Below are 22,011 nucleotides of genomic sequence, written 5' to 3'. Positions count from 1 at the left end.
AAATAACTTCCAACGTTAAACAATTAAATGTTTTTGCATTTTCGCCGACATTCATGTTTTGAACCCTCATGATCTGAAGTCGTACAAGCTAACTCTTAAACTTAAGAGAAATCTGTCCAAGATAGTTTCTTTACTAAAGAAGAACTAAGTTTTCCTCATCAGTCTTTTTACGTAATTTTTAAAAAGAGTTACTCTCTGTAAAAACATTTTTCGTTCAATAGACATGTATTTAAAATGTTAAATTTTCATAGCCTAGCAGTCTTATTAAGTGGCAGCTAGGTGAGGGGTACCGGGTTCGAATCCCGGTTCGAGGGCAAGTTTTAATTTAATTTAAAATTTGTTCTCGGCCTTTGTGAGGGTTGTGCGGTACCGGGCGAGTGCTTAAAAGTACATGGAGGGCACGGTCGAATTTCTAAGGCAAGCAATGAGTATGCTACCTAAGAAAGGAGACTGTGAAGGTTTAGATTTTAGAACGTAGCAATACGTTCTAGGCCGAGGGTGGCAACATTTACAAGTGCGAATTATAAAAAATCTTATACTTGACGCTGGCTAATGCACAAACCGTGCCAGAGCCATAAAAAAAATGTTCACAGCATTGCTTCACTATAATATGAAGAAACTTAATATTTTGATTGCCAATCAAAGTTAGGGAATCTCGCTTTTGTTGTGAAAGGATTTTTGAATGACATACTGTTAAGAATATATTTATTTTTATACATAATAAATTACCTTGACAAGTATTATCATCAGCCAATTGTGTGCCCCATGGACACTTCAAGACATTTCCGTGTCCTAAAGGAGTCACTTCCGGCTCCGTGACTCTACCACCGCCTTTTGTTTGTGGTATTATTCCCAGCGGGTCTGGGTACACTAAAATTTTGCAAATCTTTGATATTGATAGAAATTTATGGAATTATATTCGACATAAGATCGACAGTCATATCAGCGCCATCAGTTTAAAAAAGTGGGTCGACTTATTAGCGCATTAACTCACTACAAATTAGTGTGTGAACTGTACTTACCCGGTCTTACCGGGTTTCCGTAACCACTAGGAAACCGTTTACTAGTCGTCAATGGTACGCAGCGTTGCCTGTCCGGGTCCAATTTCCAATTAGGGGGGCAGTCACAGCGATAACCCCCCAATGTGTTAATACATATCTCCACAGAGGCACAGTTTGCTTTTCCGTTTGTGCATTCGTCTACATCTATATAAAATATAATTAATACAAATATTATTAAAAAAAATGGAAAGATTTTAGTTAGATTATTTTGCTAACTTTACGCCCGAACTCAATAACCATTTTTGTCATCTGAGATAGACGATTGTTGTAACACGTGTGCCAATAACCAATCGACGGATTGTAATAGCCATCGGCGGTCGGATCGGTGTCTGTGGATAGACCTTTGTATTGGTCTAAGATCCCGCTATACAACGACCTTCACCGAGATGTTTATTTAATGAAACTTATTATATATATAATTTAATATGTCAATAAATATAATCCATATGGGTTGCCTAGCAATTTCCGTCCAGAGTATGTTTAATTACCGGTATGATTATTAGATAAATTCTATACCAATCGAAAGTATGAAGCCCATAGAATATGCAAACGTTAGGTTGTTTTTAATCAATTAATTATTTATGTGTATATTTTTATGTGACACTAAAGTATATATACATCTTTTGTATAAAAGAAGGTTATAGTGATACATATATAATACTACCCTGATTAAAAATATTGATTGAAAAAAGTTCAAAAAATTTACTACATGCAAATTATAAAAAAAAATTTTTTTTTTAAATATTAATTAAACATACTCTGGACTGAAATTTGCTAGGCAACCCATATGGATTATATTTATTGACATATTAAACTAAATATAAAATAAGTTTAATTAAATAAGCATCTCGGTGAAGGTCGTTGTATAGCGGGATCTTATACTATATGAAAATGACAGTTGACGAAAGCTCGACTCCAACAGTTAATTATTTTAACAGATTTTAACATACACTTTTTTAAATAATTAAAAAGCTAATTGTTATGTTTTAAACATAGACATGTATATTTTAATGTTATTTGTAATGTTTTATTTACTTTATTTGGTTTACATTGATTATCATATACGAGTGTAAACTCGATAAAATAGAACGACAAAGAGCATTTTATCTGTCGCCAAAAATGGATTGTCTTCATAGGGTTTGGTTATTGGGATGCAGATAGGAGATCGATTGACTGTCACGGTCTGATCTCAGGTTGTTTTCAATCTAAGATTGTGGATTAATTATTGGGTTCGGGCGTTAGTGTATTCGTTTTGATATTTTAAATTCATGAGACAGCGCTTCCAATAGGAAACTACTTCCGACGGTTTCCACTGGATTAAGAAATTTAGAGTCTATACTAAGATTCATATACATATTTCAATAGCATTTTTTAAAGTAATCATTGAAATCTATGCTATTATTCTTCTAAATATATAGCGTGCGCCGACCGCAAATAAAACTTGTCATGAATATGTCTGAACACTATTTGATTTAAGTTTATTCTGTTTCTCGGTCAATAGCTTACCTTCACACTGTCCGCTTTGAGAATTAAAGTGGTAGCCAGTATCACAAGTCGTCATAGCTTTAAAAGGCCGACGATTGGTTTTTCGGTAGTCCGGGTAACCCCAGAAGTAGTCTGTAAAACAATATAGATTATAGAGGGGTAACTGGCTGATCGGTTCAAACAAGCGACCATAATATAATTTTTTGTTGAATGTAATGAATGAAAACTAGTAAGTACAAGTATTTATCTACTTACGTCTGGTAGATGGTGTAGGTGGTGGTAATGTTGATGTTGTTGTTGATTGTGTAGTTGGTAATGTAGATGGAGTTGTTGATGGAGTTGTTGGCGTAGTAACCGGAGTTGTAGATTCAGGAGTGGGAATAGTTGAAGGTGTGGTAGGATAGGTCCAGATGGTAGGTGTTGTTGGTGGACTAGTAGGAATAGTTGAAGGCGTAGTAGTAACTGTTGATATCGTAGTAGGAATTGTAAAGGGTAAGGGATGTATCAAAGGTTTATTAGTCGATGAAGGTACTTCATAGTAAATGCAAGCACCAGATCCTAAGTCCCTTCTAAATCCAACAGCGCAGTCACATAGGTAACCGCCCATAGTATTTCTACACGATTCTGTTAATCCTGAGCATGTATGTCTGTTTGATGAACATTCATCTATATCTGTAGACAGTAAAATAAAAATATTTATTCAGCCGGTCAGATAAAATAGTAAATTCAAAAAGATTTTACAAGCAAGATATTGAACAACAGACTAAACGAAACACTTAAAATATATATTACTTTACTAACATAAATATACTGATAATTTTGGAATACATTATTGAAACACCACTTTTAAATAAAATATTATAAAGGTTCTTACCATAACAAGCTCCATTGCCATCTGATTCAAAACCCGGTTGGCAATTTGAAGGCTTTTCATGTATCTTCGTCCATTCGTTCTTAGGAATATCTTGAGTATTCACAACTACTGATCCATCATCTTTCTTGTCACCTTTAACAATGGCTGTTTCTTGACCAACCACTACGTCAACAACTTTTGGAGATGTCGCTTCAGTTTCTGGTAACTTTTCTATATCGGGTCTCGGTTCTAACTCATTTTCATCAACATGGTATATGTCTCTATCGGTTGCTTCTGTTGGGTTTATTCCGGTATCAACTGGTCTTTCTTCTGGTTTAATTTCATTCTGTCCCGTAGCATCTGGCTTGACTTCAGGCGCGATTGGTTGGGGTTCTGGCAACTTTGGCTTAACCTCTGGCGCAAAAGGTTCCGGCTCAGTTGATTTGGGAATGACTTGTGTTGTTACTGGTTGTTGTGTTGTAGTTGTTGAATTAGTTTTTTCGTCTTCTATTTCTTCTCTGAAATATATTTAAGTAAAAAAATTATAGAAATGTGGTTTGACAATTCCTCCATTTCTATTTCATTAGTTTATAATGTTCATATTTTATATGATTAATGTTTTTTGTAAAATATATTATCACATTGTATAGGGTTTATTTGTGTTACTCTGGTTACTTTGGGATTACTTCCAAATCCTTACAATCACTGCTTGAAATCGAAGCAACTTCGGAGCATTAAATTTAACCAGCCAGATTCACGAAGACCATTCACATTAGTGAACCAAACTTACTCAGAGTCATAATATACATATTCAAATTCCGGTTCAGGTGTAGTCGAAGTGGTTTTCGGCTTCTTTTGGCAACGGAACGATCCAGGTATATTCGCGCAGTGGTACTCGGGGCCTGCTCGGTCGCAGTTATGCGTGCCTAAGGCGCATTCGTCAATATCTGAACAAAAGTAAATTTGACATTGGTATTCCCACGTAATGATTAAGAACTTGGATAAGTGACTAAGATCCTTCTATTTATGCCCCCAAAGGCATAATCATACGATATAAAATGAATTAATTTCGAATATATTGCATATGACACGTACAGGGCTGTAGAATGTAGCGTAAAGATTTGAATATTTAAAAAAAACCAATGTCGCTTATACACTTCGTCTTGGCCGCCTATTTCTGTCTCTGTTTCGTGATATTTTTTTCTAATAAGTAGGTGATCTGCAGTCTGTGCCTGACAAACGTTGACTTTTTGGGTTAAAGCATGCTGGTTTCCTCACGATTTTTACCTTCACCGTATAAGCGAATATTCAATTTTTACATAGAAAACAACAGAGAACACCCGGTGTTCGCCAACTTTCTGGATGGGAGTCGGACACTCAAACCGCAAGACCAAATCTACTTTTAAAGTATTTATAGCAAAACAAAATATATTTAGCAAAAGGATATACATATGTCGGTATTTTACACGTATTTTAGTTACTACTAATGTACCTTCACAAGTACTAGAAGAATGGTGCAGAATATACCCCGTCCCACAGGAGATAAACCGGATACATAGGTACGACCCCACTGTATTGTCACAACGCTGTGATTGTGGGATGCATGTGTTTTGATCCGTTGCACATTCGTTGATATCTGTAAAAGTATTTTCATACTTTATATCTAACTTTACCTTATATTATCTAAAAATCACTATACGTATAGATTCAGTAACATAAATATATACAAGGTAAGTACTACAATGCATTACCATTGCCAAGAGAGTCTATCGAGAGACTCGATATTAGCAGCTATGACCTAAACGATTGGGAGAACTTCATTACCAAACATGAGCTCTGGAATTGAGCGTATATCCCTTGGTAACACACTTGTATACGAATATATTGTCTTTAGTTATGTTTTAACTATAATGGAAGTGTGTCCTTCTACTTCGCCATGCCTTCTGCTAATAGAGGTTTATTGTTATTGCTATTTTCATATTACAATACAAATTTAAAGCAACTTCTTACAGTTGTCAATAAATTAGTTGGCGGAAAGTCTTGTCTGTTTACCTTACTTTGAGAAGTGGCGGTAAAATAATTAAGATTTTTTGGCATTCAAGAGTACAAAAGTTTGACTTATTGAATAGTGTACTGTTTAGTTGAAAATAAATGAAACTTCAATTAAATTCTTACCAGTACACGCTCCGGTAGTGTGGTCCAATTCAAAACCCAATTTACACCTACATTCGTGGCTACCATTCGTGTTCAAACAATTTTGATACTGGTCACAAAGATGCGTGCCTTCTACACACTCGTCGATATCTGTAAATCGTAAATTTTTGTTTATAATTAAATTTTATTTGTTTTCACTTTGCAATATCGAATAGATTCCACCCGCAGCTTCGCCCGTGTGGATTGATTTATTTAAACATACATATAAAAAACTGGTTACATTAATTTGATCAGGCAACGGGCAGCTTTTTCTTCCAGCAGCCCTAGTATAGAAAAATAAAAATATAAACACCTACTAATTTAGTGTATTTTTGCAAGATTTTTGTCATTTGTTTTGTGTTATTCAATAATACAATCACCAGGACGATAAAAACCCAAAATTCTAAATCGGTGAAGCGTAAACTAATTGTCTATGATATGTAATTTTTATTTACATTCCTGATTTTCCTATTGTTGTGGAGACGAAAGCTTTAACCATGATAGCATTTCGAGGATTCCAACTTACCAAAGAGGCCGACTATTCCCCAAGGCCGGATTTAGAGGTCTGGAGGACTCGGGGCAACAAAGGAGGAGGCCCCCTTGCCCCAAATTAAGTTCCAAATAAAATGTACAATTTTTTAGTCGAGTTTTTCAATCAATCATTTATTGTGAAACCAAGTAGATTTTTGTAGTATTTAATAAACATAAAAATATGTAAGAAAAATTGTTTACTAGTGTTTACTAGTCGGAATTTAAAAAAAAAATTGCCGAAGTCTATTGTGGGCCCCTCTTTTGTGGAGGACCCTGGCTGTAGCCACGGTTGCCCTCCCCTAAATCCGGCCCTGCTTTTCCCACTAGACCCATAACAAACACAGGTACCTTCGCACATTTGACGATTTGGATTCATTCTCATTCCATCTGGGCACGAGGTTACCGATTTGCTAAAAAAAATGTAAAACAAAAGTTTAAAATAAGAATTTTAAAATTATATACACTGTAACGGAATGTAATATTTTTTCGGGTAGTTTTTAAAAACGCTAAATAATCATAAAATACCTGTTTTTAGGTTTACAATCATACTCTCCAAGGATGTTCACACATATTTGGTCCGGTCTGCAAATGTCTTGTCCATCTTCACATTCGTCAATATCTATAAAAAATATTTACTTACAAACACTGTTACTACCATTTCACACACACAGACACACACACACACACGGGTTTTTCTCGAGATCTAAAGAACTACTTGCTATTTCGCTTCTTACAATCAAACTAGAATAATGGTACAGAATTCTATTCTTATGAGTCGATATGGTTTCGTTTCTCCCTACTGGTTTTGAGCGCCTTTTAATGTCGTTGTGGTAAATTTTTTGTTTTTTATTTATATATACTTCGTTACATACGTTAAATTTTTAGGAAAACAAATAACATAATACATTAATATTATAAAGCATGCAACGGGAGGCCTTATCGCTAACAAGCGATGTCTTCCAGGCAACCCTAGTAAGAAATAAGTTCTTGTATTGTCACACTACTATTTCTTGTGTATAGCGATACGCCAATATTCAATGTTAATCACAAAGGTTTATTTATACGAGAGAAAATGTCTGTACATTTAAGGTACTCGTAAGTATTTTATCGCGATCTAATGTCAAAGCGCTGTGATGTTTTGACAGAGGAACAAACAGACATCTCCTACATTAAAAGCTATCCCTGGATGCTGGAAGGCCAGTAACTTAATTAATTTTACCTTCACATTTATTAGTAGCAGGATCAGTTTTGAATCCGGGCGGACAATGCTTCGACACTTTGTCCTGGCAATAAAAGGACCCTCTTGTGTTGATGCAAAACTGAGACATTCTATTGCAATCATCCTTATTTGTTGCACATTCGTCGACATCTATAAAATAATTAAAATAGAAAACTAAAATAATTTAATAATGTTTGGTCACTGGAACCAAACAAAGTGACAAATAAAGCAGGCAGCATGTCGTCATTGTATTGCGATACTTATTATTTGAGCGAACGATCACTTATACACTTGAAACCCACGGCCTCTACTTCAGAACAAAATCAAAGTTGGAGGAGACTTATATTTTATATAATCAATTTTATTAGAAAAGTTTTATGAGCATGCCATGCGTATTCATTGTTCATTTAACTAACTTATACTTATACTAACTTATACTTATGCCAACTTATACTTATACCAACTTATACTTATACCAACTTATACTTATACTAACTTATACTTTTAATATAAAAAATAGGCTACTGTTAAACGGTTCAGTTAAACATCATAATCTATCTTTGTTCTTCTACTTCCCCACAATTTTCGTTTGCTATTATTTATTTAGGTTGCCTGAAATCGCTTAATAACGGCAAGGCATTGCTTAGCTATTAACTATACAAATAAACCTTTTTAACCGCACAACCTATGGTGATAACAATACTAACATCCGTTCGGTACTTTTTGAGTTTATAGCTTTCATACAGAGAGACGCGGGACTTTGTCTTATAATATACTAGCAGACCGGCCAAGCGTTGCTGTGGCTAAGGTTTTAGTTATATTACATAGTAGTAAACTATTCAAGAGAAACGGTAGGAGAACTCCAGTCATGGGGACCACCATGCTTTATGGTGGTTATGCCATTAAATTGTAGCTTATGTGAAACGTTGGTACTTTCAACACAGCGCCATCTGTTAGAATTGTGGCTATCAAATAATAAACAAATATTTTGCAAAAACATAATATTGCGGGTATAAATTGAGACGTAAGCTATCCTATCTTTTAAGTTAGATCAAACTGCACACGGTGTGCAAATTTGATTGATATCGGTTCGGTAGTTTAGGAGTCCATAGCGGACAAACAACGTGACACGTAATTTATACGTATATATTAAGCAGATAAGGAGTGTATAGTACACACATTTTTAAATACGTATCCAATATTTTTCATACCATAACATTCCTCATTCGCTCCCATTTTGAATCCGGGGGGACATCTATCTTCAGTAGGTTTGTGGGGTGTAAGTGGGTCCCCAGACATACCACCACATTTATAGGCCCCAATCGTATTCTCACACAAATATTCGGGGCATGGTGGTGATGGTAACTTGCATTCGTTTATATCTGGGACATATGACGATGAAAAGTTAAACAAAATCATCATTATCATCAAAAAAATTATTTTACATTTTTATTATTGTCTGAAAAATATGTATCTCAAACCGTCGTTGTTCCCCGTTCCGCAAAAAAATCAGAGGAAAATATAGTCTATAAGTACAGTAAAATTTAAAACGCGTTTAAAAAAAAACTTACCATCACAAGCATGATTCATCAAATTCCTTGCGAATCCTGGCGGACACTGGCCTTTGTCCTGCGGTTTAGGGTGTTTCACAGGTATACACTTATACGAACCGAGAATATTGTGACATTGTGTGTTCGGTAGACACACTGGTGTGTCAAGAAGACATTCATCTATATCTGTGAAAGAGAAAAACATTAGACTGGAAATTTAAGCTACGACGACTCATTGGTCTAGTGGTTAGTACCCCTGACTGCGATTCCATGGGTCCCGGGTTCGATCCCCGGCTGAGGCGAACATCGATGTGATGAGCATTTGGTGTTGTTCTTAGGTCTTGGGTGTTTAAATATGTATTTATATGTATATCTATCTATAATATGTATGTATATCCGTTGCCTAGTACCCATAACACAAGCTTCACCAGCTTAGCATGGGACTAGGTCAATTGGTGTGAATTGTCTTTAAAAAAAAAAAGTTAATATTTTCGTTTAATCACAACGTTTAAAGAATAGTGAAGCCAGCTTAATTTTATAATGTTTAGAGAACTTTATTTCTCATTACAAAATAATGTATTTTATTTACATGAGAAACTTAATATGTATATACGAACGAGATATACGTAAATTAGCCGTCCCAATTTTAGTTTACTAGGCTCATTCTGATTTGTGTCTTTAATGCCCTTTTGAATTGGTTAAACGCGCTAATATTACGAATTTGAGACGGTAATTGATTAAATAATTGCACACCCTCATACTTAATAGACTTCTTCAAATAATTTGTATGCGGCTTCGGCAAGATAAGCAAACTTGCTCGTCGAGCATTGCGTGACGTGGTGTGTTTGGTTTTTTTAAATGATAAGCTACTATGGAGAGTAGCACCTCTCTAAACATAATATAGTGGTTTAATCGTCATAATTTTGGTTTCTTGGTAGATTTTATTAGTCTATATTTAAAAGTTGTATCTAAATAGTGCTTTTATTAATTTATTTTGTAGTGATTGGTTATTAGAATTTTTTTTTTGCATGCTTCAATATGTAATTTATTTCGATATGTACAAGATAAGTAATATCGCCTTTACTTTATTGGCCTTATCGAAGAAATTGTGTATATACGCGCCAATTCTGTATAAACTCAGCCTTTTTAGTTTTATAAGCGTGGCGATTTCCTAAATCGTCGAGTTACCCCCCAAGAGTATAGCCAGACGTAGGCACTATAGGATTATAAGCATAGATAGCATAAATTTTATTTAGCTCTAACAACATTAAATTAAATATTGTACGATAATTCGTGTCTTTTGTACTCGCACTTTAACAACTTGACGCCTACTAAACGAGAATTCGTGTATGCGGTGATGTTGGTTATTTCGACTATGTGTTTGCGTGTTGTTCCCACGAGAATGTAAGTGCGTGCTCCTATTTCACCATGCCTCCTGCTGATAGAGAACAAGTCTTTGTTTTTTTTTAACTTATGTTATTATTATTAATTACTTAAAATGTCACATGGGACATGGTGTAATGGTTGCAGCTCCTTACAAACATTTTGTAAAACAAAAAACTGGCGATTAAAAAGAGTGGCGGAGAGTTTATTGCCAGTTCTTCTCTCCCGTTCTACGCCCTTGATTTGAGAGTGGCAGAGTTGGCAGTAAATGTAAAATTAGAAGCATTAATATGTATATCTTTACTGACATGTCATAAGTGTACACTATGTTACGTATGTGATTAAATGATTTTTTACTTTACTTTACTTTGCTTTGCTTTGCTTTGCTTTACTTTGCTTTGCTTTGCTTTGCTTTGCTTTGCTTTGCTTTGCTTTGCATTGCTTTGCTTTGCTTTGCTTTGCTTTGCTTTGCTTTGCTTTGCTTTGCTTTGCTTTGCTTTGCTTTGCTTTGCTTTGCTTTGCTTTGCTTTGCTTTGCTTTGCTTTGCTTTGCTTTGCTTTGCTTTACTTTGCTTTACTTTACTTTACTTTACTTACGATGTCAATATCGATGCAGTGATGATATTTCTCTATATTTTTTATTATATATATAATATATTTAAAAAAAATAAAAATCTTGTATTAATCTGGTATTGGCTTAGTCTGTACGCATAGTGTTATTAATTAATTAAAGAAAATACCTTCACAAGATTTTTCATCGTCCTTAAGCCGATACCCTCGTCTACAGGAACATTTGACCTCAACGCCATTATCATTACATTTATGTTGGCACGGGTTGTGGGGTTTACACCTATTCTTCGTCACCTGCAATTTAATTTAATTATATACAGTCAAAATCTGTTATAACGACAAAAAATCTAGTAAAGTAGGCAGCTTAAATAGTTTTTGTTGACGCCCATAAAGGGCGGTCTTCGCAGCTAATGGACTAATGGTGTGCGTTGCCGACCTTTTTAATATGTTGAGCTGAGAGTGCCTGAGAGTCAGAGAGTGAGCTCAGCTGAGTCTGAGAGTCGTGGTCACCAAGAAAGTGTCTGGAGCGGACTATATGTTTCCGCCGGTTTCGGTCCAGCGCGTCTCTAAAGACAGTGTACAATTTTGAGAACGATGAGTATTTCACTTGATCGGTCCATCTGGTAGGTGTACGGCCACGTGATCTTTTGCCTTCTGTCTTACCAACCACGATCAGTTTCTCCAAGTTCTCATAGCCTCTACGCTCACTCTTAGATCTCTTACAGACTCTTATCTCTCTTACAGACTATGAAATCGCAAAAGAAATAAAGCTGGAAGTATTCTTGGTTCATATTACTAAAATTGAACAATTGAAAATTTTACCTCTTTACAGTTCCGTCCGTCAGCCATAAGCATGAATCCAGGGTTACATTCACATTTATAGGAACCAGGTATCGGTATACAATGATGGGCACACAATTCATTTGGAGCATATTCCTCGCACACTGAATAAACTTCTGTAAAGATTTTATAAGGCTTTTATATTAAGCAAAACATCTATAAAACTAGAGCAGTGTTGGCCTAGTGGCTTCTGCGTGCGACTCTCATCCCTGAGGTAGTAGGTTCGATCCCCAGCTGTGCACCAATGGACTTTCTTTCTATGTTGCATCTAACGTTCGCTCAATCGGTGAAGGAAAACATCGTGAGCTCGGCTTGCCTTAGACCCAAAAAGTCGACGGCATGTGTCAGGAACAAGCTGATCACTTACTTGTCTATTTGATTGACAAATGATCATAAAAGGGTCAAACTCATGGGCTTGTTCAGGTTGAGGATTGTTTAAAAATAATACTTTTTTTATGCTGATATATATTTTGATATATTATTCACAAATATTCCTTCATTTACGTTTGCTAAATATGGAATTATTTAGTTACTAATTTGTTGAAAAAAAAAGAAAAGTTTTAAAATGTCCCCTTCTGTGGACTGTTCGTGAACGTGGTAAGCACATTTTGACAAATGCTGTTCTTAATTAACAAGTGTTATCTCATAATAAATATTAATTATCGATAATATGTATACTGAATGTTAAAATGTTACCAAGTTATTAAATATATATCTAGCTAAACCTACACAATTAGCAATAAACAGTTGGTTATGCAAAATCACGTCTTTTCTGTAGACCTAAAATTCAATCGATTTTATCGAGCTAACTCAAAATACTATTCCACAATTATTTTTTTGTACTGGCCACAATACACGGCTGGCGTTTGCCAGTTTGGATTGAGTGACTGAGCGCTCGTAGTTTATTACAACAGTTTTTATAAATTTTACTGAGTTTTCATCAAAGATCAGTGAGTCTTTCCTGTTCCTGGTGTATATTAGTAAGTAATTAATGAATTTACCGATTAGCATGCAGCCATCGTTTCTTATTAGGAGTGGTTTCGAAATGTTTTAAATTGTTTGTATAACGTCAAAACTGATCGAGCAATGCTTACTTTTTTAATAAAAGTCCATCCTGTGGACATCTTTTCTGTGGACTGAGAAGTCCACACGAGAGACATTGTCCACAGAAAAGAGCAATATTTATTTGGAAAGTAACGATAGTGTATTCTTAATTTGTAAAATAATGATTTTATTGCTCGTGCTTTAAGCCAAGCTAAGATAATACGTTATTCTACCGCTACTGATGTTGCCAGGGCTTTCTGCTGTAACAACACTCTCAGTGTTTCTTGCCTGGAAAGGACGTGTTTGCAATGCTCTGAGAATACAGTAAATTTTAATGTGATCAATGGCAATGATACAATTATTTTCCAAAGATGGATCACTAAAAAGTGTTAGAAGTCATTAAAGGAAAAGAAAAGCTAAGCCAAAATACTATTAAAGAATCCGTTAAAACTACTCATCAATTACTCGTTTATATTTTTAAGACAAAATTACCTACATATTTTTAACATCTTGCAAATAAAACCACCACAGAGTTATTCGATCAATCAAACAAAACTTAACGCCAACAGATGGCTTACTTCATATTGATTTTTCAGAAAATTATTGCTGCAAATATGGATCAGAAATTCAATCAGCCCATTTTGGCGGATCTAAAGCACAACTTTCACTTCATACATGTGTGTACTACTCGTCAAATAATCAGCCACCAACAAACCTTACACAAACCACATGTCTTTGCACTGTATCAGAAAACTTAAGACACGATCCCGTGTTCATTTGTGCACATTTAAAACCTGTTATTCAAAGAATAAAGTTACTTACACCAGATTTGAAGCAGCTGCATGTACTCAGTGATGGGCCTACTACCCAGTATCGTAATAAAACAATGTTTCATTTAATAGCAAACTATCTTAGCAAAATTTCAAAAGCAGAAATCATTAACTGCGAGGCAGGACATGGCAAAGGTGCTCCTGATGGGGTAGGTGGATGCATAAAACGGACATGCGATAATGCAGTTACAAATGGCCAAGATATATCGAACATTGATAGTTTTATTTCATGTTTAAAAGGTAACTGTAAAGGCATTGAAATTATTCGTATTGATAATGAAGTATCTCATATACAAGAAATTGCAAACGTCAAACTTCGTCCTTTTAAAGGGACCTTCAAGATTCATCAGGTTGCATGGAGTGCAAAAGCACCTAACATTATACGTTGCAGACGATTGAGCTGCTTATTATGTGCAGCCCATATTGAATGTACCCATTTTGAAATTGGACAAATAGAGGTTGAGGGCATTTCGTGTAATTTTATAGAAACACAACTTCTACAGAATTTTACATCTTCTTCAACCCCCAGTCCAGCAACCACTAATAACACTACATCAGCCTCTACAGCCACTGGACCGACAACCCCAACTCTGCTTGAACCCTTGTTTAATACACCATCATTGGAATCATCACCAAGCCCAACCCGTCAACCATTAACCCCACAAAAGCCAAATTTAATTAATACACACTGATGACTCAGTAACTGCTAATAAATTCAGGTTCTGTCCAACCCTTGATGTAAGTGACTTGGAAAACTCAATTACGCCACCAAAAGTAACACCCAAAAAATCCAGAGTCCGTGCATTCCCAGAATACAGTGACTCTGACGACTCAAATGCACCACAAAAGAAATGTAAAGGCCGTTCATTTTTTGATTCGAGTGATGATGATATCTTTTAAAATCCTTTTTTTACTTTGTATTGTTTATATGAATAACTTTTTAAGACTAACGTAACGATTGCTTTTGTTTTTGTTCTATTCTGTGGAAGTATGTCCCTTCAGTGGTCACAAAAAAAATTAAAAGTTTAATATTTCAGTCAAAACTGAAAAACGATCTTGTTTTATATTGTCATTTAAATGCTATGATTATAAGGTAATAAATAAGACTGATTTCGTAAAAGTTCTGACTATGTTTTTTTTTCACAAAATTCTGACTCGTTTTGTGTATGACCCAAAACAGATTCAGAAATTTAAAGCTAGACCTAAAAAGGTACTAATATTTTCAAGTTAATAAAATAAATAAAAGAATTTCATTATTTATAATTAGTTATAAAATGGTTTAAGTTTTTAAGTTTTTACTTGTTATGTTTATATTATGTTTTACGTTAGTTTTCTATTGTATTAGTATTAAGTTACTGTAAAAATAGGAAATAAGGAAATAAATAAATGTCTACCTTCATCCTTCTTGAATATGGAGACAGATGGAGGTCTAGTTGGCTTAGCACCAGATGCTTTCTCCGCTGCTTTCTGTAATCATACAATCAAAAATAATTTCATAATTTTTATATATTATATTAACAAAAGTGCATTATTTTTAAATTGTTGAATTCAAAAAGTAACAACGCCACGAATTAGTGCTTTATTAAAATGTACTAACTAAGCTTCGTAGGAGTGTAGCTCCATTGTGATACTATAAAAAATCTAGTAAAATTAAGCAACTAAAGCACATATAAAGCATATAAAAATGTCATATGAAAGTCCACTTATTAATTAAGAAACCGTCTACTTTGTGCTCGAATTTGGGGAGACAAATTCGTATAGTAGTTATTGACCTTATAAGCAAGCATGTACTTTGAATACAATTTAGTATCAGATACTAAAGCCGGTTGCAGACCGAAAACTAAGCTATGCCAAGGCTAAACTAAGCTATGCCAAGCAAGCTAAGTTAAGCTAAGCTAGAAATAAATAGCATGCACACCAACAGCTAAGCCAAAGCTCAGTCAGTGTGTGCAAAGGGAGTGCGGGGTAGCGGGAGGGGCTTAGCTTAGCTCGTGTAGCTGCGCATCGGTATACACAACTAACTTAGCTTCGCATATTTTAGTTAGCTCACATAGCTTAGTTCGCACAGTTTGCGGTCTGCACACAAGTATGGAAAACTGCGTCAGCTATGCGAGCTAAGCTAAACTAACTTAGCTTAGCTCTTGGTCTGCAACCCGTATGAAAACCTCAACATAATATCGTGTACAGTATTGGAAAATACCTGTTGATGCAACTAACCTTACAACATTCAGTATACGCGTCAGTAGCTAATAACTCTTCTGCGCTTTTTCCGTCAACAAGTGCATTGCACGCCGCTATTCCACGGGACTTGCCGACTGACGTTCCCCTCACACATTGCACGCAACATTTCTGGAATTAACATATATAGCATATAGCCGATTAGCCGGTGAGCAAATTTATCGATTGCTTTATGCAGAAAAACAACTAAATATTCGCGAGTGATATCTATATTAATATTATTAAGAGGAAACATTTGTGTTTTTGTATGTTTGTTTTCACAAGAAAACTACTGGACCGATTTCAAAAGTTCTTTCACCATTAGAAAGTTGCATCGTCACTAAAGGCATTTAAATGTTTAAAAAAAATAGAGATCCTTATGAAAGTGCAATAATAAGATGTGTATGATACCCAAGATGTGAAAAAATTGTCCATAAAAAATTTGTCATCGCGTGCGCTGTGGAAACTATTAATGTAGAACAAGAAAATGTTGTACAGTATTATAGAACGTATTAATATCTAAAAAATTATGTTTTACCCATGGGCAATTGTATGTTGGCCTATCCCGAGTCGGAACTCCGAAACATGAATTTATTTTGCTGCCACAAAAAAGAACTACGTCAAATGCTGTGTATAGGCATAAGAAAGAAAACAAGAAAAAAAATAAAAAAAAACAACTAAGACACTGAAGTTTTACAAATAAATCTTTTCTCTAATATTATAAAAGAAAGTTTTTCGTTTTGAATTTTTGTTTTTATTTTTTACAGTTTATCAAGCTAAAAAATTCTTTCATTACCTACTTGAAATCAAGAATTGTTTAAAATCAAACTAAAAATTCCTGGACTACTTAAAAAAACTTTCATTACCTACTAGAAATCAAGAATACCTGTAGAGTATTTTTAAATTGACTAATGTCGGACATTCTAAGATAAATGATTATTACGCACTACCACGAGATCGGCATCTACGCGAGAAATTAACGCGTTGAAAGTATCTTTAGCCCGCAACCACTCTGCAGAATTTTGTGAATGTATTTTAAGTTTAGACAGTATTAAAAAAAATCATGTGTCCAATTCACACGTGGTACAAGTGAAACCTTCAAAAACAAAGTTTTTATAATTAAAATATGTAAATTAGACTTTTTCTCTATCTAAGTAGGATCTTTTCTTTAAAAAAATATATATTTTAATGTTAAATTTTTATTTATAACTTTAATATCAATCATTAATTTGGTAAAAACTAAAATAATAAAAGTTCACAAGATCCAACGTGGGAGAAAATGAGATAGGAAGCATTATACAGTGTATAAACTTTTAATTAAGTGTAGTACGAAGTTTTCACTTCAAAAAGTTTCTATAACTAATGATTTGTAAATAAAATTGATAAATAATCTAATTTTATATTTAAACTACTTACTTGACTTACTTATTTAATTTTAATCAAATCTGTTTTTTTATTTCAGAAAATGTTCAAATACACAGTAATTTAAAGTTTATACACTGTATAATGCCTCCTATCTCACTCTCTCCCACGCCAAATCCTATTAATTTATGTGTCTGTCTCTTTTAACAGTCGCTTCTTCCGTTGCATCCGGTTTGAAATCACAACGATTCTAAAGAAGTTTCACTTCAAAAATCATAGCCAAATTTACGTACGCGTCTGAACCGAAACATAGTGTAATTTGTATAACCTATAAACTAACAACAATCTTGTATTATCTTGCGATAACAATGCCTCATTACCCAGTTACCTAGTGTTTGGTTAAGTAATACTTTAACGCGGTGAATGCGGTGTTTATCAAACTCAAAGTATCTTTATTCATATAGGTAAACAAGTACACTTATGAACGTCGAAAAGAAGTTAAAATAATTGTTACTTTATATTTACTACCAGTTCGCAAGTCAAGGGCGTAGAGCGGGTAAGAACGTATCGTGAACATGTCGCATAATAACAAAAGACTGTGGGACGGGCGTAAAAAATGGGTTAAAAAAAATATTTGAACATGGCCAACCAAAAGCCAAACTAATCTTTTTTAAATTAGTTAATCTTACTTACTCATAATAAACTACATAATATCGAACGACATAATTTGCCACGTGACATGAAGACAGCATTAGTACGGTTGTTACGGGAATATAATATACTATATTTAATTCTCCGTTCCTATCTTATTGTAGAATGCAGATAATGGAAGTTTAAATTTATCCGCCGCGGGAAAGGAGATAACAAAAATCCGTACCATTCTGAATGTCATAACGTATGACGACAACGAATAATTTTATACTCGTTTTGACAAATTTTATATTGATCTAAAGTTAATCTCTATAAAAATAATTACACGTAGGTACAGAACACAGGTAAAATATTTTTCTTGAAACTTACCTTAGATGAATCTGGGGTACTTCCACAAGTGTTGGTACTGGTCGCTGATTCAATCCCACCTTCACAGTCTCGTTTTTTCCTGCAAATTAAAAGATCATCAACAACACATCGAAGTTCAACACTCGTCGCTTTCGTTCTTTAACACAAACAAATTTTGAGTGTCCTAAGTCCTGCTTTAAGCCGGTTGAAGATCGAAAACTAAGCTATGCCAAGGCTAAACTAAGCTATGCCAAGCAAGCTAGGCTAAGCTAAGCTAGAAATAAATAGCGTGCAGACCAACAACTAAGCCAAATCTCAGTCAGTACGGCGAAGGATGTGCAAAGGGTGTGCGGAGTAGCGGGAGGGGCTTAGCTTAGCTCGTGTAGCTGCGCATCGGCATACACAACTAACTTAGCTTCGCATATTTTAGTTAGCTCACATAGCTTAGTTCGCATAGTTTGCGGTCTGCACACAAGTATGTAAAACTGCGTCAGCTATGCGAGCTAAGCTAAACTAACTTAGCTTAGCTCTTGGTCTGCAACCCGTATAAAAATTAACTATGTTGTAGATTATAATTTCCTCTAACTTTGCAATAAATAGTGATATGATTTAATTAATCTAACTTAGCTATTATGATCAGGAAAACCCATCAATAAATTTCTTAAACCCACAAGTTCTAGTAACACAAATAATTTAAATGTATTGTTCTTGACCTAAATTACATAATAATCTAAACTTTTCCTTGTTCGGCTATCTTAATTCGTAAGTTTCAAAACAAAAGCTTAACTCTTAATCTAATACTAATAGAGTACATTTTCGTATGAAACGCTTATGTAAATAAATCAATATAAACAAAGTGGGTGTTTAGACTCCAAATTAGGTCATTATGGTATTACTAGGAATTTGAAGATTTAAATAGAGGATATACAATGTAGCAAGCGCTTAGATTAGTTTAAGATTAACACAGCTTAGCAGCAGTTACATTCCACGTGGGTTTGGTTAATATTGAACGACGTGCATTTTTTTTAACTATTCAAATGGTGAGGAAGTTCATCAGATGTTAAGTGATACCATAGACACTCACATTGCCAGAATGTTTGCAAGTTCGTTACCTACCCTTTTTTTGAAGAGATAAGACTAACCATATATGGTTATTTAAACCATTTTTACATTAGCTTCATTTAACTAACATATTATAATAATTATCTCTGACATTCAATTAAAAAAAACAGTGGCGCTACAACCTCTTAAGGTGTGGGCCTCAGATTTCTGAATCTGTTGCATGATCATTTTTCAATCTAATAGGCATGTAGATCACAGCCTCCAGTGCCTGACACTCCGTAGACTTTTTCGGTCTAATCTAATGTCGGTTTCCTCACGATTCCTTCACCGTCCGAGTGAATGTGAAATGCGCACATTGAAAGAAAGACCATTGGTGCACAGCCGGGGCTCGAACCTACGAACTCAGGGATGAGAGTCGCACGCTGAAGCGACTAGGCCAACACTGCTCATACATCACATCCAATTCATATTTTAACGGTTACTTAGGCCGGCAACGCACTTGCGAGCCCTCTGGCATTGATACACTTAACATCAGGTGAGCCTCATGCCCATTTGCCCCCTGTTCTATAAAAAAAAAATCATATTCGCTATCAAAAAGAAGTTATGAACTCACTGAAAATATTCTTTGCAGCACTGATCCATAGCAAATATGCAGAGGCTGCCGAAAGCTGACGGAACATCTGGAGGTATTGATGAGGAGCAGTCATCGGATGTATGGTTTCTTGCGTACGTTGTACCCTGATTGCAACATAGCTGTGTTGTTTCTGTTAACTGGTCTGAGAGTGAAGCTGGAAAACAGATTTAATTAATTACTCGGCTACCGAATTCTCACTGCTACATTATATTTTGGAAATAGTAAAAAGTATTGAATTTAGAATTCATAAGGCATGTATGGATTGTAGGGGTTTCAATATTTAATAGGTCTAAATTTATGCAAATTATAACTGTTATATTTAGGCTATATTTATTCAAAGATTAAATGGAGAGCAACTCCTCCACAAAAGAGCCCCCCCCCCCCACAATAAAGACTTCGGAGTGTGTACATGTATGTATGGGTTTCAATATTTAATAGGTCTAAATTTATGCAATTTATAACTGTTATATTTCGGCTATATTTATCAAAGATCAAAAGGAGAGCAACTCCTCCATAAAAGAGCGCCCCCCCCCCCCCCCTTCCCCCACAATAAAGACTTCTGAGTGTATATAATTTATAAATGTTTCAAGGAATAAATGAGGCTAATTATTATTGACCAGTGTTGGCCTTGTGACTTCAGCGTGCGACTCACATCCCTGAGGTCGTAGGTTCGATCCCCAGCTGTGCACCAATGGACTTTCTTTCTATGTGCGCATTTAACATTCGCTCGGACGGCGAAAGAAAACATCGTGAGGAAACCGACTTGCCTTAGATCGAAAAAGCCAACGAAGGCTGATCACCTACTTGCCTATTTAATTTCCAAATGATCATGAAACAGATACTGAATTCTGAGGACCAGACCTAAAAAAGTTGTAGCGCCATTGATTCAGACACTGATCCACCAGTGTCAACGATTCCGAAAGACCACGTGGTCCCGGTTCCACTCTTCCGACATTTAAATGTCGCCAATTAAAATATCTTGAAAAACACGACCTACTTTATTTAAACTCGCGGATTTAACCTCCTTAAACTCAGTTAATTTAACCGTTGTGCGAAGTGTCGTAACGTACAAACATAATTTCGCATAATTTTCAAATACCACTAACATATCACTGGAAATTAAAGCAAGACTATCACACGTTGGATGTTGTAGGTTAGATAGATATATGTGACGTTTATTTTGGTGGGAATCGAGTTTGAGATCGCAGTGAGAAATACTAAAACATTAATATTTAATAAACACATTGGTCAAAAATACTTTTTTATTTTAGACATTTTAAAAACTGCATCATTTTTAATTTTTAAGTACTTCATTTATCTTTACGTGGAATTTATAAATCTAAACCTAAAGAATAAAAAAGTATTTCTTCAATATAAATCATGGTCTTTATTAGATAATTTATGAATGTGTGAATTAAAAATAATCATACATGCTGTACATGGGTAGGTATTGTCAAAATAGGTTACGATAATAATGTGATTATAATCTTAGAAGCATTAATGTATCTACTCATTTATTATGGAAATTAACTTCAAAGGGCTGATTTGACATGATTTTTTTTATTAGCGTCGCGTTGCAAATGTGTGTGTAATTATGCAAAACTAACACAAATTCTGTTCTAAGTATATGTATGGGAACTTGAAACTTAGGTGAGCGACATACAACGAAAGTTAAGGCCGATTTACATTATCTTAGTGTTTAGGAGAGTGCTTTAGGATAGTACTTTAGTTGAAACATGTAAACGCTACTTGCTTTAGTAAACGCTACGCTAAAGAACTTGCCTTTCAAGTTGTACTAAAGCACTCTCCTAAACACTAAGATAGTGTAAATCGGCCTTTATAGTCTTGGTAACTGTTTAGCTTACAAAGCAAAATGTAAGTGTAGCTTTACATGGCAACATAAGCTTTCGTAAGGACCATAGGCTTCTAAAGAGAAGCTTTCTCAATACGTTAAGTCAAAGTGTTTTTATAACCTACCTTTAACTCCATATAAACAAATAAACACACAAAATAAAACTGTGTACTTCCACATAATCACAAAATAAACAAACAATTGTCTTAATAACACTATCGCTCCATCTCACTCCGGTTTCATACGTGTGAAAGAGCTGAATTTTTAAATCAAGATTTGTCCTGCGCAGTGTGCGCCGGGTGCGTGCGCGATGTAATCTATTTCGAT

At 34.9% G+C, this 22,011-nt stretch overlaps 1 protein-coding gene across 3 annotated transcripts in view; it reads right to left on the bottom strand.

Moving 5' to 3' along the window:
• Positions 1–22,011, bottom strand: part of LOC125059010 (fibrillin-1) — a 29,426-nt gene extending 7,415 nt beyond the window's left edge. For all 3 annotated transcript variants that reach the window (XM_047663092.1, XM_047663094.1, XM_047663093.1), the window contains exons 1-20: positions 21,810–22,011; positions 19,812–19,986; positions 18,158–18,236; positions 15,776–15,907; positions 14,953–15,025; positions 11,667–11,800; positions 11,015–11,138; positions 8,914–9,078; positions 8,554–8,724; positions 7,343–7,492; positions 6,649–6,742; positions 6,472–6,533; positions 5,575–5,703; positions 4,892–5,035; positions 4,190–4,346; positions 3,421–3,917; positions 2,802–3,218; positions 2,568–2,678; positions 1,023–1,205; positions 730–870 (exon numbers count right to left, since the gene is read on the bottom strand). In XM_047663092.1, coding sequence (XP_047519048.1) covers positions 730–870; positions 1,023–1,205; positions 2,568–2,678; positions 2,802–3,218; positions 3,421–3,917; positions 4,190–4,346; positions 4,892–5,035; positions 5,575–5,703; positions 6,472–6,533; positions 6,649–6,742; positions 7,343–7,492; positions 8,554–8,724; positions 8,914–9,078; positions 11,015–11,138; positions 11,667–11,800; positions 14,953–15,025; positions 15,776–15,907; positions 18,158–18,236; positions 19,812–19,986; positions 21,810–21,864 — 3,193 coding nt within the window. In that variant the 5' untranslated portion in view covers positions 21,865–22,011. The remainder of the gene's footprint in view (positions 1–729; positions 871–1,022; positions 1,206–2,567; positions 2,679–2,801; positions 3,219–3,420; positions 3,918–4,189; positions 4,347–4,891; positions 5,036–5,574; positions 5,704–6,471; positions 6,534–6,648; positions 6,743–7,342; positions 7,493–8,553; positions 8,725–8,913; positions 9,079–11,014; positions 11,139–11,666; positions 11,801–14,952; positions 15,026–15,775; positions 15,908–18,157; positions 18,237–19,811; positions 19,987–21,809) is intronic.

Source organism: Pieris napi, chromosome 19 (genome assembly GCF_905475465.1).
Source record: "Pieris napi chromosome 19, ilPieNapi1.2, whole genome shotgun sequence".
NCBI classification, from domain to species: Eukaryota; Metazoa; Arthropoda; class Insecta; order Lepidoptera; family Pieridae; genus Pieris; species Pieris napi.
Note: the sequence above shows the minus strand (reverse complement) of the source record. Positions and strands in the feature narration are given on the sequence as shown.